Consider the following 15,687-nt stretch of genomic DNA (forward strand, 5'->3'; position numbering starts at 1 on the left):
TTACGAGACAATTGATTTTGAAGATTCTTGGGTATGCGGTGCAACTTACTACGATTACTCTACCGCGTCTGACCATAAGTGGTTGCTTCCACTAGCTGCTGCTGTAACCGGTTAGTGGAACGTAAGTGAAAGTAGCGAGTAATGGTCAGACGCATGCTCGATCAAACAAGTACCCCACGATCCTTCAACGTCAATTTTCTCGAAAATGGCACATCGTATGAACAAATGTCGTTGCACATTTTCAATTAATTTTTACACAAAGAATCGTTCCTACTACGACCGAACTGCGAAAGTTTCGAAATTTTATTGTATCTAAAAGATGAACCGATTTAAAGAGTACACGAATGCTTCGTAACAGAGATTTACGAACGTAATTCTTTCATTGAGAGTACGCTTTGCCTCGGGAACTGAAACGAACCGTGTTAAGAGCGTGAAATTACTGAAATCACAATGGAACTAGAATTATATCCCGGGAACAACGTGAATTTTATTTCCAACAAAAAAGAATTAACGGGTATCGCTTAACAATGGAGACACCTAAATTCCAGCCCTCCGGCGGTTTATTGTTTGGAAAGAGTTCGCATTAGAAGCATGAAATTGTAAAAATCTGTAGGGATTACGCGAAGATTCGAGCATAGGCGGGACATAATTCCCTGGTACGTGTTCGCGTTACCTCCAAAGAGTTAAGCCGTACCAAACACATAAGAAAATATAAGCACGGGAGTTGCCTTAGTGACACGTACACCGGCCAGTCTGCTAAGGGTGTTTACCCTTTAATAAGGGTGCTTACGTGGGTCATTATGCAGATAAAATGCTGGAAACTCTGACGAGAATGCAATTCTCTTCTTCTATGCTGGCTTATTCGAATAGCGTCCCCTCTTATCATTTAAAAATCCGTCTTACTCTGCTTTGCCAGAAAGAAACAGTGTATAAATTAAGTAAAAAGTAGGGCTCCGGGAATAACAGAACTTTTAACGATCGGGTAAACTTTTCAAATAATTCGAGCTTCTGTCGTATTAAGAAGGTAAGCATTCTTTGCGAATTTATTCCAAGAAAGTGGCACGATCTACGTATCCGAGTATTTTACCATTCGTTTAACATCTTTTAACGATGGAAAAAATATTTGTTTGGTATCGAGATTATAAATAATATTTACGATATTTTTTTTCTAAAAGCAGGTTTTATTATGATACCTATTAAAATAATCGAAACGTATGTTAAATATTTAATTCTTTATAATTTATCAAAAGTTCAGGAGCTTCGATTTCTTTCTGGCTGGAAATTTATTAAAGGCTGCTCCGAATAGCAAACTAAGATCGTAATGACGTCCGAGGACACTCGAGAGTCGTAATGTCGTTTCGCGCGGATTTGCACGAGAAAATCTTTCGAAAAGAGCGACACTAGTGCGAGATCAAATTTTCCTTCGTCGGAAGACAAACAGTACGAGAAGTCAGCGGAAATAGGAGCAGCGCATTGTTCCAGTGTCTATTCTTTTCTCGAGGAACGTTCTCCAATGAAAGTGTCCCTTCATTATAGCGGAGACAAGAAACGAATTGGAGCGAGCATGGAGCGAGACTTAGCTCGGTCGTGTGCACCTCTCGTGTTGCACGAAGAAAACGACGCACCACCGAAATTAGAGGATTAGTTTGCTTCGGACGGCAACGCTAACTCTCGAGAAATAGAGAAATATTTACCTCTAAACGAAAATTGTACAAACCGCTGCGAACGTCGTATTCGGCCAACTTAACGGATTAGTAATTGTTATAAAAAAATTTCATCGTCACGAGGAGCAGAGAAATATTTATCTCTGAATGTAAATTGAACAAAACCGCTGCGAGCGTTGTATTCGGCCAAAATAACGGATCAATAATTGTTATAAAAAGATTCCGTCGTAACGAGGAAGAGTTGTAGTCGCGCAACGTTGAAAAATCATCGCGTTGGATCGCCGCATTTTTCTTAGTAATATCGCGGAGCGGGATGGTCGCGAAACGAAAAATTTCCCGGGTTTCTGCTTTCTTTCACTCCAGCGAAGCAGCCGATAATCGACAGTGATTAATTGCCGCGGTGCCCCGCCGGCGTCCGACCGTATTATAAACACCGTAACACCCACGGCGGCTGCTTCATACAGAATTCCATTAAACGCTATCAAAGTGTCTCATTATACGTCAGTCTCCCAGTGTTCCCGTCTGTAACCGCTCCACCGCGACGAAACAATATCGTATCTTCCATTATACGACTTCGAGCTGAAATAACGAAGCGTTTTATTAATATAACAATATCACCGGGGGGTTTGTTTCTCTAAAAGACGCCTGAATAATCCTCATTCGCTTGGAAGATTCGATATAATAAAATTAAAGGTGTAAGTGCGGGGCAGTTTACTCTTTTGAAAATTTTCATAAATTTTTATCGGGCCATGTGACACGTTAAAGGACAATTTTTATCGTTTATCTGTCACCTATTTTTAGGTCAAGTATAAAAAAAATTCCAGTGAGAAGTTGAACAGTAAAGGAGAGGAATCGATCTGTAGAGAACGTGTCAAGTAGAAAAGGTCATTGTTAGTCAGACGCGATGAAGAAAGACGTCACTCACGGAACGGAACAAATCAGAAATAATTCTATCAGCTGGATGGGCTCTGCACCTCGCACGAGCGAGTTTCAAAAAGTTATCCTCGCCGCGGATCCATCTCCGGCTCTCCAGAAGCTACAAAGTAAGGATTCCCCGAGTACACGGGGTAAAAAATCCCGATCGTCGAGGATCCTTCTACGCGCAATATTCCAAACGAGGCTGCGATCCCGCGTCTTCGAGAGTAACGAAAAAACCCGGGAACACGTTTGATATCCCGGAATCGAGTCGCCAATTCGAGATAAAAGCCGCCGCGAAAGTCTCCGCAATAATTTCCCTTTGAGTATCCATCCGTTCGGAGTTAAGGCATCCGGCTGGTTTTTCCCGTTCCGGAATTAGTAGAGCGACGGGGGCCTGGTGGGACGGGTGGAAGCAATCTGTCAAAGTGAGAGGAGAAAGTAAAAGGAGAGTCAGCGGCATGAAAGACAACGCTCGAAGAGGCGGGCGTCTCCAGCGATTTTTCAGCACGTAATTACCCGAACGCCTTCGAGCGGAGGACCAACGTGCCGAGATGCTGCGAGGAAGGCTCCGTGTTGACGTGTACACAGGCCGACAGACTGTAACGTTAACAAACATTCGAGGGGAAAGGGGGCAACGTCGCGGAGAGAGAGAGAGAGCGACAGCTGAAGTTGTCGGGGTCGAGAGAGTTCAGGTCAGTGGGTTGATTACCTGTAATGTAGTTACCTCCTCTCCCCCCCCCCACCCTCCGACCACCCCCAAGGACCGTAACAGCGCCAACCAGACCTGCATTGTAGGCTCACGGCTCGTCGCATTTTGATATCGGTACGGCGCATTGGGAACGCTTTGCATCGCATATATACATGCGCCGACTCGATCCGGGTTGTAACTTCAGCAGATTGTTCCCGATCCCGAGGGAAAACGGAACATCAATTGACAAAACAACCTTGGGCGACCTTGATTAGTCAGGTCACTGTTCACGGGGAAGGGACAACAGCATTTATATCGAAATAACTTCAACCTTTATCGATACATAAAGCGATGAAACTTCGGTAAAAACCCCATCAAGGTGCCCTTACACTTTCAATTTTATTATAACGGAGCTGTCCAGTATCTAATTTTCTTTTTAATACTCTGTGGCAAGCTGGACAAGTATAAAACTCTTTTCCAAAATGAGCATTTGCATTTGACTCGTTGCGATTAAATAATACAATGTTTCGTTAAGATTTTGGAAACTGTGCTACACTGATTAGTAAAATGTAAACAATATAATGCAGCGAGCAGGCGCAATAAAAATCTTTTTTGAAGTTTCAATCCACCAACACACCAAGTTGGATAATCACCTGCCTCGGTACAATATAAGAACCAACCCGGAAATTCTATAGCCAACTATTCAAACAACCAGTGAAAGAAAGCAATTAAGCCCTCAAAAACGAAAAAATTAATTGACAAGGATCAACGAGATCTACAAGGAAACAAAGACCAGAGTGTGGAATGCAAATTTCATTTCCATGCGGTACGTACGGCTCTATCGAGTATCCAGGACGCGTGGCGTCGGTTGCAACGTGACGAGTGCTTTGTGGTTGCGAGTAATAACGTCTGCTAGTCAAAAGCGGCACCAATTCCACGCCACCGGTCAACTCGTACACCTGTACCTCCTCGTTGTAGCGGTGCCTGTGATCTTGCACCAGCTGCATATCCGCGGCGATACCTGAGGAACGAATCGACCTAGAAACCAGCTAGCTAGGCGTCGTCCAGTGTTCTTCTTTACCTGGGTCAGCCTTATCGTCGAAGAACTTGTTCATATCCGTGACGGCCAGGGGGTTGACGCCTCTTCGATTCAGCCTCTCGATGGTGGAGTTGCTCGTCCAGCCCTGGAACGATCGCTATGATAACCCGCCGGAACTGTAGCAATTTCAGCCGAACAGTACCCTAAATTTAGATTCCAATTCATGCAGAGTGCTGATTGCGAGGCTCGTCCTTGACTTTTGTGCAGAAATAGAATTCTAATTCTATATTCGATGCTAATGGAGACCTCGGGGGTTGGAAGGTCAGGCGTAAGGTGGTCAGCGTATTAACCTAGACCCTAACTGGCATTGTAACCCCGTCAAGAGCAGCATTAGCGCGGAGTTTGATGAGGCTGTCATTCCCGCTTGATCGTAATCAGTGTCGATCTACATCAGTCTACAATCAGCCTAGGTGAAACTAGCATTGCGGAGCGATGAAGATAGGCGTTGGAGCCCCGGCGAAGCTAAGATTACAATTTGATCGGGGTTGGGCGGTAAATCAGATCTCGTTGAAAGCTGCGGCACGGTTCAGTCAATGTCAGCGTTGACCCAGACTCTGATGAAACTGAAATTAGAATTATATCTTGATCAGCATTATCCCGGACCGATCGCCGCAGTTTCATCAGGATCGTCAACGCAAACTTTGTTGGGTGGAATGGGGTCGTCCTAGCCAATGAATTAACACTTTGCGGTCGTGTGTCTGCTCTTAGCCACCACGGCAAAGAACCATACTAATCGTATCGATCCCATATATAATTTTATACTTTATTTTACACATGTCTAAATTTAATACGACAGCAAAGGGTTAAAATTTCTTTAAGAGGCAAATCGTAATTTCTTGAAATATATATAGATATATAATACATATAGATAGAATTACGGGAAAAAATTCCAGAAATGTGTTCCTCTGAAGCTCTAGCAGACCCATCGATTTCTAATTAAACTAGAGATGCCTCAATAAATAAAAGAAGCTTCCTCTAGAGCAGAAGAAACCCTCGGCCTTTGATTAAACCAGCCACCTAACGTAACCTAGCCCTGGCGGCGTCTTAGGAGGAACCTGAACCAAAGAATCCCGGAAGCGAGCGATAAAGCTCTCCAGAAGAATTCATCACCGCGTAATCAGTAATCACTTAGGCGGCCCGAGGCTCGACTTAACGCGGCAAGCTCCATCATCCATCAACGTCGCTCTAGTTAGCCGCTCGGTTGCAGCTCGGCCGCTCTGTTTATTACGAAGAAAAACAGAAAACCATCCATAAATCCGTGTCCCGTAACCGGTACGCGAGACAAAGAGACATCGACGAGGACGAGGCGGGCAACCGAAGGACGGAGAGGGCTCCCGAAGCGGGAAGGAGCGAAAAAGAATGTACCGCGACCGGGGAGGAAGTAAACTTGGCTGAAGTGGAACACGGTAATAAATTTCAGTTTAAACTTTCTGGCCGTAGAAGCTGGGAGACGGGGAAGGGATCGTTCAATTACGCAGTAACGCGGGACGGTTATGTATCTAGCGTTCGAGGATGCTACCGGCGGTTAATTAAAAATTAAGAGTTTCGCTCCGCGGGATCGTTTCGGGCGGTCTGATGCCGGGAGACGAGAGAGGCTGGATGGGTCTAGGACTCGATTTCAGCCGTCTCCACGGAAACGCGGCCGCAGCCTCCCGAAAGCACGTTAATGTAAGCGTCAATTTCCACATCAAACGTTGTTGGCCGACGCCCACGCGCGACGATATGCGCCGCCCGACGGAAAAACCTACGGCTGTCTTGTCGACGCCGGTACGCACCGTTTACTTCGTTTCCGGGGACAAAACTTTGACGGGGGCGCCCTCGACGACCCTGGAGAGCGCAAACATTAACGTACGGATCTCGACAAGCACGGATAAATGGTGTTTCGTTGCACACGTGTTATTTGTTTCGACAAAAATCTTCATGGAATTTCCAATCACACCAATATTTACAAATTTTTATGGATCGCTGTAGAGAGATAAATGAAAATTTTAAGCGTTTGTGTATCGTCTATTTTCGGTATAAATGTCCAAAAAGTTCCAGTGGAACGTGAACGGCGCAAAGGAGAATTGAGAACGTTTTAAGTAGAAAAGGCGACCATTGGTCAGAGGCGGTAAGGAAAGGCGTCGATAGGTGAAGTATCTCGTGCTGAGTACCCTCTTGTATCCTCTATAGTCACTTTTTAGCCAAAATGGTGGACGCCTAAATGGAAATGTCGCCCATGCGAAAGGATGTCTCGCAGAGGTGTCAACGTCAGAGGGCGCGACTACACTACGTCGATTTCAAAGGTTACATCAACATGTTGATGAGTATCGATGTCAAAGGATATTGATTAAAGTATCCTGTTACATATGGGGGATTACTCGAGACTATCCCAGACCGGTTGCCTACCAAAGTCGACCACCCCCACCGCGATTCCAGCCGCAGTCACACGCTGTGCTACGTTAACCTAATTAAGCCAACCTAGGTCGACCTGTTAGAGAGTCATAACGTTGAAAACCATTGAATACGTCGGGTGGTATTATAAGTAACCGTCGAGGGGATATTCAAGCTGCATGCGTTTGAATAGAGTGTACCGTTAAATGAAAAAGGTATTCACCAGGAAATGCAGCAGCTCTACACACGCAGAAGCACGTGAACATTTTAATATCGCACGCCAATTTAGGTTTCACCTACATAATTACTGCTCCCGTATCCGGAACGCTCGAGCCCGCTTGGCGCTTCTATGTACAAAGCAATAAACAAGTTGCCAGCGGGGTCGATCTTGACGTCCGAGCTTTGTGTAAACATTCCCTAATTTCCAGGCAAGCCTAACCGCGAGGAAGGGAGCCAGGCGTAACAAGCTGATCGCTCGCGGATCTTCGTGCTTAACGCAATCAAGGAGTACGCGTACCAGGGATTCGAGGAAGCGCACACCCAGCAACTTGGGATCCCTCCAAGGAACTCCGCCGGGACCGGGACGACCCCACGGCCAGAGAGGCGCCAGCTAAGCACACGGCGTCATAGCATATTAAGCAGTTTCCAAGGTTCGTTTCCTATATCCGCAACGCGACTGCTTCGAACTCGAGTGCGCGCTGAATAGTATCATTGCGCTTGATGTACGGAACGTTTCACCTGGGATGTACTAGATGGGTTCTAACACGTGGGGCACGTTCGAAAATAATGAATGGGAACCAGGTACCTCCTCGATGGTAAAATATCAGATTCTGTGCCTTTGTACAAAATCATTTGTAAATAGAATGTTGTAAAGCGTATTTTATTCGTTGCGTTTTATTAGGTGGAGTGGAAAGTAACGTCATTTCTGCGAATCTCAATTCTTATTTATCGTTCATCAGCTCATGGATTTTCATGGACCTCACACTGGAAATTTGCACACTGTTACATAATTGAGTAAAAATAAAAACTTATTAAGAATGTATTTGTTTGAATTTAATGTAAACATTTGGTCACACCTTGTATATTTTTGTTATGTCAGAGTATGCTTAATACAAGTCTCGACCTGATGGACCACCTGGTCATTGCACCAATTGTAGATGCATATCCATAATTGGCTACTAAAATTCTCATAGATGCATCGTAATCAAGTTGAGACTTACAGAGTAAGAGAAGTCAGGTTGAAAACTTAGAAGGTTGGTACTATAACATACCCAAATAACGAGTGAATATATTTGTTTAAACGGGAGTTATAGAGTTCTACCCCTATAACTAAATGAACCATGCATCGATGAATAAAATATGAGCCAGAGAATGATAAGTGGAGCAACGAAGTCCGCGCTAGAGAAACATGGACGTATTAATAAATTCTCGTGGACGTTCGCGATCGATTCCAGGTGACCAACTCCAGATTCTTGAAAAGTAAGGACGGCGTAGGAACTCTATCCCTCTTCGGAATTTTCTTGGAAAATTCTCAAGAAATTCCCTCGACGCGATGATTTTCGCGTCGCCAAGAGGAATTGCCTTTCCCGCTACGGAACGTCTCCAGCTCTACGTGATCGGAGAACGATACGTCTATGGTTCGGGAGGGCGAGGGGGGCGGAAACGAGCCGAACACCCGGCAGTGTCGGCCGTTCTCCCTCTTTATCCACGTTATTGCCGACAAAAAGATGTTTCACGTTCTCCCTACAACGAAAGTCCATTACGGAATGCTCCTTGTGCCAGCCGTCACGACAAAACCAGGATCATTTCAGACCGTTTATAATGTAATTTTATTGTCGTACAAACGACTGAGTGCGGCGGATTAGGCCGACATTCGTTCGTAGGATACGGAACGGAATTTCCGTTACGACGATTCGTGTCAGAATTTCGCCTGTCTGAACTTTGACGAAGAGGAAGTCAGTTTGACAGGAGCCTGACGCTGTAATTCGGGTATTAAAATCAAGAACGAATCTTCCGAGATTTCGTGCCAAACTTGCACTGCTACTTCACAAATGCAAATAATACTAATCACGACAATAAGAAAATTTACTTTGCGCAAGTTGATTCCATTGAATTGAATTCTGCAAAGTTCTCTTCGAAATGGTTAAAAGGATTACAACAAGTGTTTTAGCGTTAGGACGAAATTCCACTTATTCCGAAGAACGAAAGTTTCGAGAAACGAATAAAATTTCAATAAAAAAAAAAAAGATAGAAGGAATTCTAAGGGAAAGATCCCAGGCGACGAGAAAGTCTCGGAGGCTGTAGTTCTAATCTAAACTTACACAACTTTCCAGTCTCCAGAGAAAAAGTTACCCCGGCAAATTATCAAACGATTAAGAATTATCCGTGGAAAAATCGCCACAAAGTTCGTTAACAAGCTGTCGTTAAGCGCGTAAAGAATATCGACGCGCGCCGATCGATACGCCCCGTAATACATATTCTATGAACGAGCCGACAGAAAGGCTTCGTGGACGAGGTCACTTGAGATGTTAATGAAAGGCAACGTCATCGCCGAGGTGACGACGATGATATCGCGGTGTTTTATCAGCAAAGACACGATAACGATAACTGCGACCGCTCTCTGAGCTTTCCACAGCCTTTTGTCGCGATTCGATCGGCCCACTGTCGTCACCTACCCACCCAGCGATGGCTACTTTCTAGATGTACCATTTATGAGACATTGTATACTGTGGACTTAAGTAGAAGTGGGGCATTATGTTGTTGAGTTCGACCGAAAGAAGTTAAGTGAAAATGTGGCATTATTCCTAGGAAAATAGATATAGATTCACCCTTAATTCACCCTTAGTTTAAAAATGAAATTACGATCTGATGACAGGATATTATTAGTGAAAATGTGGCATTATGTTGATGGATTTGACCTAAAAGAATTAAGTGGAAATACCACGTTCTCAGATCTTCCACTGCCCTTCGATCAGTCCTCTATCACTGTCCAGCCCTGCAGCGATGGCTAGTTTCTCGATACACCGTCTTTGTGACATTAAACACAATGGAAGTGACTTCTGGCGAAAGTTTCACGATCCCAAACTCCGGGAAATATATCGGAGCGGACACTCTGAGAATTAGGAATGAGATATCGGGTCACCCTCCATCCTCCATCCCCCCTCCCGTGAGTAATCTCACTTTCGAAGTTCAGGATCGATGCTCACGTTTGCAATTCATGATATCCTTTTTGGAGAAAGTCTCTTAAATTTGCTTCCTACGAGATTGAACAGCCAATTACTGGTCACGAGCATAGGAGTTTCTTGTTTCCAATCTTCTTATTATTTCCAAGACAAACTTTTTAATAATTGATAAGTCCAAAATCATATTATCGAGGTCTACTTCCACTCTCCACCCCATTTTTCGAGAGACAGTCGGACGCACCCGCAAAATGCAACTGCGGATAAAACGAACCCTTCTCGTTATACCGCGTGTAATACGTACGAAAGTACAAAAGGGAATAATTTACAAGATGCTTGGAGATATACAAAGAATTCAAAGAGTTCTTCCCAAGATCACAGTGAAAGATTTGCAGATGCTCGCCTCGTGAGGTACCCGTGTTGGTTTAATGCACGATAAGAAAAAAAAAAACTGCATTACTTATGGGTCGACCTGATATATCCGATAATGAAGTCGTGAATAATGGAGAAACAGAAACTTCAGTGGATCGCGTTTCTTTTGCGCGGGAAGATTCTCCGAGGGTCGCTCGAAAGGGAAGCACAAGATTCGCCGACGGCGAGCTGAAATTACAGAATATAAAATTGGCTGCCAGAGCAATAAACTGTACGGAATACGGAATAGTACAACGTGGAGGGTGTTCAAATGTACATATTCAATGCATTTTAAAGTTTTAGATTATTATACCAATGTTTTTCGAGAAAGTAATAATTCCGAACACGAAAAGTTCAGAATAAGATATTTTTCTATATTTTAATATCTATTGATTGGAACAATTCAAACTTAGTATATTCGACGTAATTAAACATTTTTTATATATACAGCGTCATTCAGTGTTCGATTAAACATTAATAACAATAATGGTTCTGAATAAGTATTCACTCGAGACATTAATCGTGAGAAATTTGTCAATATTCTAATATCTACGGAATGGACAACTAAATATTAATTTCTTACAATAGTTAAATTAATTATTAACAATACTTATTATTTAAACAATGATGGCGAATATGATTTTGCTGTGATATTAATGTTTCGCGAATTATTTTTACGATAGAGATACAACGAGCCTTCGACGCGACCGCCCCGCGGTTGTTGTTCGCCCTTTCTCTTCTCTACTTCGAGACGTACAAGCGAGGCGCGACCCTCGATCGATATGGATCTCGCGATCGCGCTTCCGCGTCTCGCGTCCCTCCTATTTGTAGTTTCCCTTGTGGGTATCTTAGTTTGGTTTGGTTAGTTTTAAGGCATGCGTGTACGAGTGTCTCCTCTGCCAAATAATTATTAAACATTTGTTCAATTCTTTTGTTTGTTCGTAAGTCTATATTGGACTCGCAACTCCGTTCACCATTTCGGTCACTATTACTTCATGTGATAAGTGTAGTGGCCAACTGTGTAATTGGACACAAAGGTCGGTTGCCACCATCCTGGTGGATCTGTATTCGAGAGAAAGACGATCGATGCCTCCGGGTCAGTTCTCTACTCCTTGCGTCACGTCTGGGTAGTCCAGGACTCGGCAAGCTGCGCAGTAAGGCCAAAGCGCAGTGAGACAGATCGCGAGTTGGGTCCGCCGTGGCTCCCGACGTGGCGTGAGGTGTGGAGGACTGGTTCGGAGGTGTCGGTCGTCGTCTCTCGAGTCAGATTCATCAAGAGGAAACGGGACTGACTCGGTAACTCCAGTTACGTGATCGCGTCGTGTCGCGATTTCCACTTAGCTTCCATTTAGTTCAAATAGTTATTTGGCAGAGTCAGACATAGACTTTGGAAATCAAAGGGACTTTGTTTTCTTTGATTTCCATAGTTTCGTACTTAGTATTAAGCTCGTGTGTGTGTATACTCTATGTAGAGGGAGATCGAAGGAACTTTGATTCCTTCTATCTCCGGGTCGTGAATAATATCGAGAGCTAATGGCTGCGAACTTGTAATAAGATCTTTAGATATAAAAAGTGCAAAGTGTAAAGTGCAAAAGTGTAAAGTGTAAAAGTGTAGTGTAAAGTGTAAAGTGAAATTAATGGAGGATAGATCGATATCTCTTCATTTTCTTATTAAGGGGTTTGATGCTCAAGGTCATTTCAATGACAAACAAGAGAAATATAAAATGTGATGTTAAATTTGTTGCTTTGAAAAGAAAATTTACGATCTAAATTTAAGATATAAAAACTTTACATCTATGTGCATGTTCTGTTTTCATTTGACTAAATTTGACTATGTTTGTTCTTGTTTGCTTACGGTTCTACGCGTTTGCCTACATTTATTTCCGTTTGCACATGTTCACCAGGACTTGTTTACGTTTGTCGATCCTGGTATCACGCTCTAATTAACATTCCACACGTTACAATTTCCCCCCAACACGATCCAACATCGCGTCACCTGTCTCGGCCTTCAACGATGAATACCAAATATACTAAAAATAGACAACGTCTGTAATCCCCGCGCAATCACACGTCCCAAGACCAGAACGACTAAGTATACGACTGGCAGGCAACGGTTGCGCACCACTTTTTAAACTTTGAATTGCAAATTGTCTTCAGTACTAGTTCTCGAATCGCGAGCCAGGCGTCGCCAGGAAACACGCCGAAGGCAAACGTTTGCATGGTTATTATCGGCCAATAGAAAGGGCTTTTTCGCGATAACGGGTTCCAGGTGCTCGCGAGGATAATCAGGCCTCGCCGAAACGACATCCTTCCTGGCGAATTCGCAAAAACCGACCGCCCTAATTCCGCGAGCAACCTTGGATTTCTTGCTCATCTTTGCGTCTTGTATTTGTATACTGTGTCACGTAGGGGAGCGATATTACTTCGCGTAGATCTCCGTGCCTTGAATTTTGTGAATCCTGAACCGAGGAAACCTTTCAAGACTTGGCTGCCGTTGCAGGGAAAAGACGTCTCTGATGGTTCGGGGACTCGAAGAAGAGTTTCCTGGATGTCTCAAGATATAGAAAATAAATTTTCTTGGAGATACGTAACACATACTTAACGAACAAATATTAAGTAAAAATGTGAGTTTGATTCGAGACACCGTGTGCTTCGTTTCCCGTTTCGGGTATAAACGTCGACGAGAACTGATTTTATAAACTATTCAATGGTGAATCGAGCTCGTGTATCCATACCCCAACAAACCAACGGTGACAAAATATCGTCGAGTTTTATCCTCGGTGCGCGGAGCTGAACAGAGTACCGAAAACGTCGTTAACGAATGCAAAATGAGGCGCGTTGCGCGCGAAAACGAAATCAACTTTTACCCGGGGATTAAAAAAAAAAAAGAACAGCGAGAGGGTCGTGGACTTGTAATTTCGGATGCAACGTTTATTTACTACGGGACCGTCCGGGATCCGTGTTTGCTAACCTGTTCAATAATACGCGAAGGCAAGAAGGTAATTATTGGCGGCTTGTATATTTCAAGAGGCAGTTTTGAATCGAAACGTCCGCGTCGGATTGAAAATCAGTAATTCATGCGTCCGTAAACGAACTTTGAGAGTTTCGTTGCCCTACAGGAGGCGTGGAGGCCTTCCTATTTTTATCTGATGTTTAGTAAGTGGGAATGTGGCTTTACTTCATAGAAATTTGGCGTAATCGTGTCAAACAGAATTGAAGATGAAAAGTGTGTACCATTTGATCTTCAAATAATAATAGCCACGATATTTCCAAACCTTCTCATACCAATTCAGCTCATTCTTCCATATAAAAATAATTGCCTAATTGCTACATCGCAAAAAAGTCCTACCTGCAGTGCGATAAAAATTAATCAAATTATTCCATCTGTCGGCAGGACCAAGCCATCGATGTTAGGGATTAATTAACGAGGCTCTGGCGTGTGATTAATTGAGAAAGAACATTACAGCTCGAACGGGTCCTTGTATGTGTTCGATTCGTGCTTTTTTAATTAAACGCCGCGCGTAATGAACGAATGACAACCAATTCGCAAAAGTATGTCCGTCTCGTTGATCCGAGCATTGCCGTAAAAACAGTCGGTCTTTTTCGGTTCCACCGATGTCGAGAGCCTTCGCAGTGTCTCGCGGTAGAATTTTCCAAACGACTAACGTTCGTTCGATATTTTATTACGATCGAGTAGTCGCATGTTTAATCGTAAAACATTTGCTATCGGAAAGTTGGAAGTAAAACAAAAGAGAATTTCATGCGTTCTCACCAGTGGCAAATAAAAAAAATAACAATGCGACAAGTAAATAAAATATGGTCAGAAATTTGCCGATCAAATTACATCGAGGCACACTTTGAATTTTTGTTTCCCAGCTTTGTGCTATTACTCGTTATTTGTCATTTTTAATAATTGTAACGAGGGGCGGGACTGGACTGTCCGACGTGTTTGCGGAAAACTTATTGATCGGGTGGAGCACATTTTGCTGATTAAAACAAATCGAGTACTCCGCAAATAGACGTCAAACTTCTGCAAATTGCAGTGTAACTAGAGCGTTTAATGAAAAACAGCAAGCATCCAGGTGGTTTTTAGACAGGAGAAGCAGGGGTCTCAAGTAGAATAAGGCTGTATGGCCAGACATAAATGAAAGTACATATTGACAATTAATAAACCCCCAAAAATTTGTTACAATTTTACCACTGTAGTATACTTTTATACCTTCAACAACTTTTTAAACGAGTATATTTATTTTATCCTTAAACAAATTCAAATTTTTTGTATTGCATTGATTGCCACATTTTTCTCCATAGTCCCAACATTTTGTTTCGCAGAAAAGATCGAGTTTCGTGTGCATCCGTATGCTTAAATATTGTATAAATTGTTTGAAACATTACCTGACCGAAATTCTGACACTTGGGTGGATCCGGGGGCTCGAGCGGCACGTTTTTCTTTCTAAGGGTGGCTGCGCAAGGCGCACCCCCTCCAGGTTTACCCCAAGGCGAATAATTCTCCAAGATTTGCTGGAGCTGAAAAAAAGGGGAAAGAGATATTACAGTTTATAAGCCCGTCTTTTCGGTTAACTAAGAATATTACTTTTCTTCGAGTAAAAAATTCCAAAAATAATTTTACTCCCGCTAATTGCGACCCTCGAAATCAAAGACTTGTAATAACATCGCTGATTACAAAAATATTGGAAAAGTTAGATACAGAAAAATGACGGGATTTTGTCTGTTGCGATATGTTTTCACGTAAATATTTATCGCGGGGAAATGACAGTCTATTCGATACATAAAAAAAGAAAAAACTCGTAGACATCGCAAGAATTTAATTGAGAAACATATTCGACGATTTAATTGAAACGGTATTACGAGAGTAAAAAGCAGTGATGAAAAAATGAATGCATAACAAAATTTTGCACGGAAAATGCTATGAAAACTCTCACATCAACGATATTATTTGAATAAAAATTCCAAATACCCAGGATTACGAAATTCCCAATCAAGTGGAATGAAAGCAACGCATCGAAAAATTCGTGAAATGGGAATAGGTACGATTTAATTTGAAATCTTGCATCGAAATGAATTTTATTTTTTGTCATCGCCCGATGATAACGAAGAAAGAAATATCGAAGGGTATACCAGAGTATTTTTTTCCACCGGGGAAAATCGTGGAAACGGTTACGCCAATGGCGACTCTGTATTCTGGCGATTTCGTCTGTCTGACACTGCACTGATTGATTCTACTGCGCCCTTATCGGGACCCTATTGTCCGAGCCGTTTTAGAGAGCGAGCATCCGAGACTGATCGAGAACTCGCTTTCAAGGCTCCTTCATCGTGGTCCAACGAGGTTTTAAA

The 15,687-nt window shown here is 43.0% G+C and overlaps 1 protein-coding gene across 3 annotated transcripts in view; it reads right to left on the reverse strand.

Moving 5' to 3' along the window:
- The window catches only part of LOC128879602 (uncharacterized), a 28,004-nt gene that overhangs the window by 6,419 nt on the left and 5,898 nt on the right, over positions 1 to 15,687 (reverse strand). For 2 of the 3 annotated variants that reach the window (XM_054128912.1, XM_054128911.1), the window contains exons 3-6: positions 14,728 to 14,859; positions 7,260 to 7,352; positions 4,352 to 4,454; positions 4,105 to 4,291 (exon numbers count right to left, since the gene is read on the reverse strand). In XM_054128912.1, the coding sequence (XP_053984887.1) occupies positions 4,105 to 4,291; positions 4,352 to 4,454; positions 7,260 to 7,352; positions 14,728 to 14,859 (515 nt within the window). The remainder of the gene's footprint in view (positions 1 to 4,104; positions 4,292 to 4,351; positions 4,455 to 7,259; positions 7,353 to 14,727; positions 14,860 to 15,687) is intronic. The other variant, XM_054128913.1, reaches the window with a different exon arrangement.

The sequence above is a fragment of the Hylaeus volcanicus genome, chromosome 7 (assembly GCF_026283585.1).
Source record: "Hylaeus volcanicus isolate JK05 chromosome 7, UHH_iyHylVolc1.0_haploid, whole genome shotgun sequence".
Classification (NCBI taxonomy): Eukaryota; Metazoa; Arthropoda; class Insecta; order Hymenoptera; family Colletidae; genus Hylaeus; species Hylaeus volcanicus.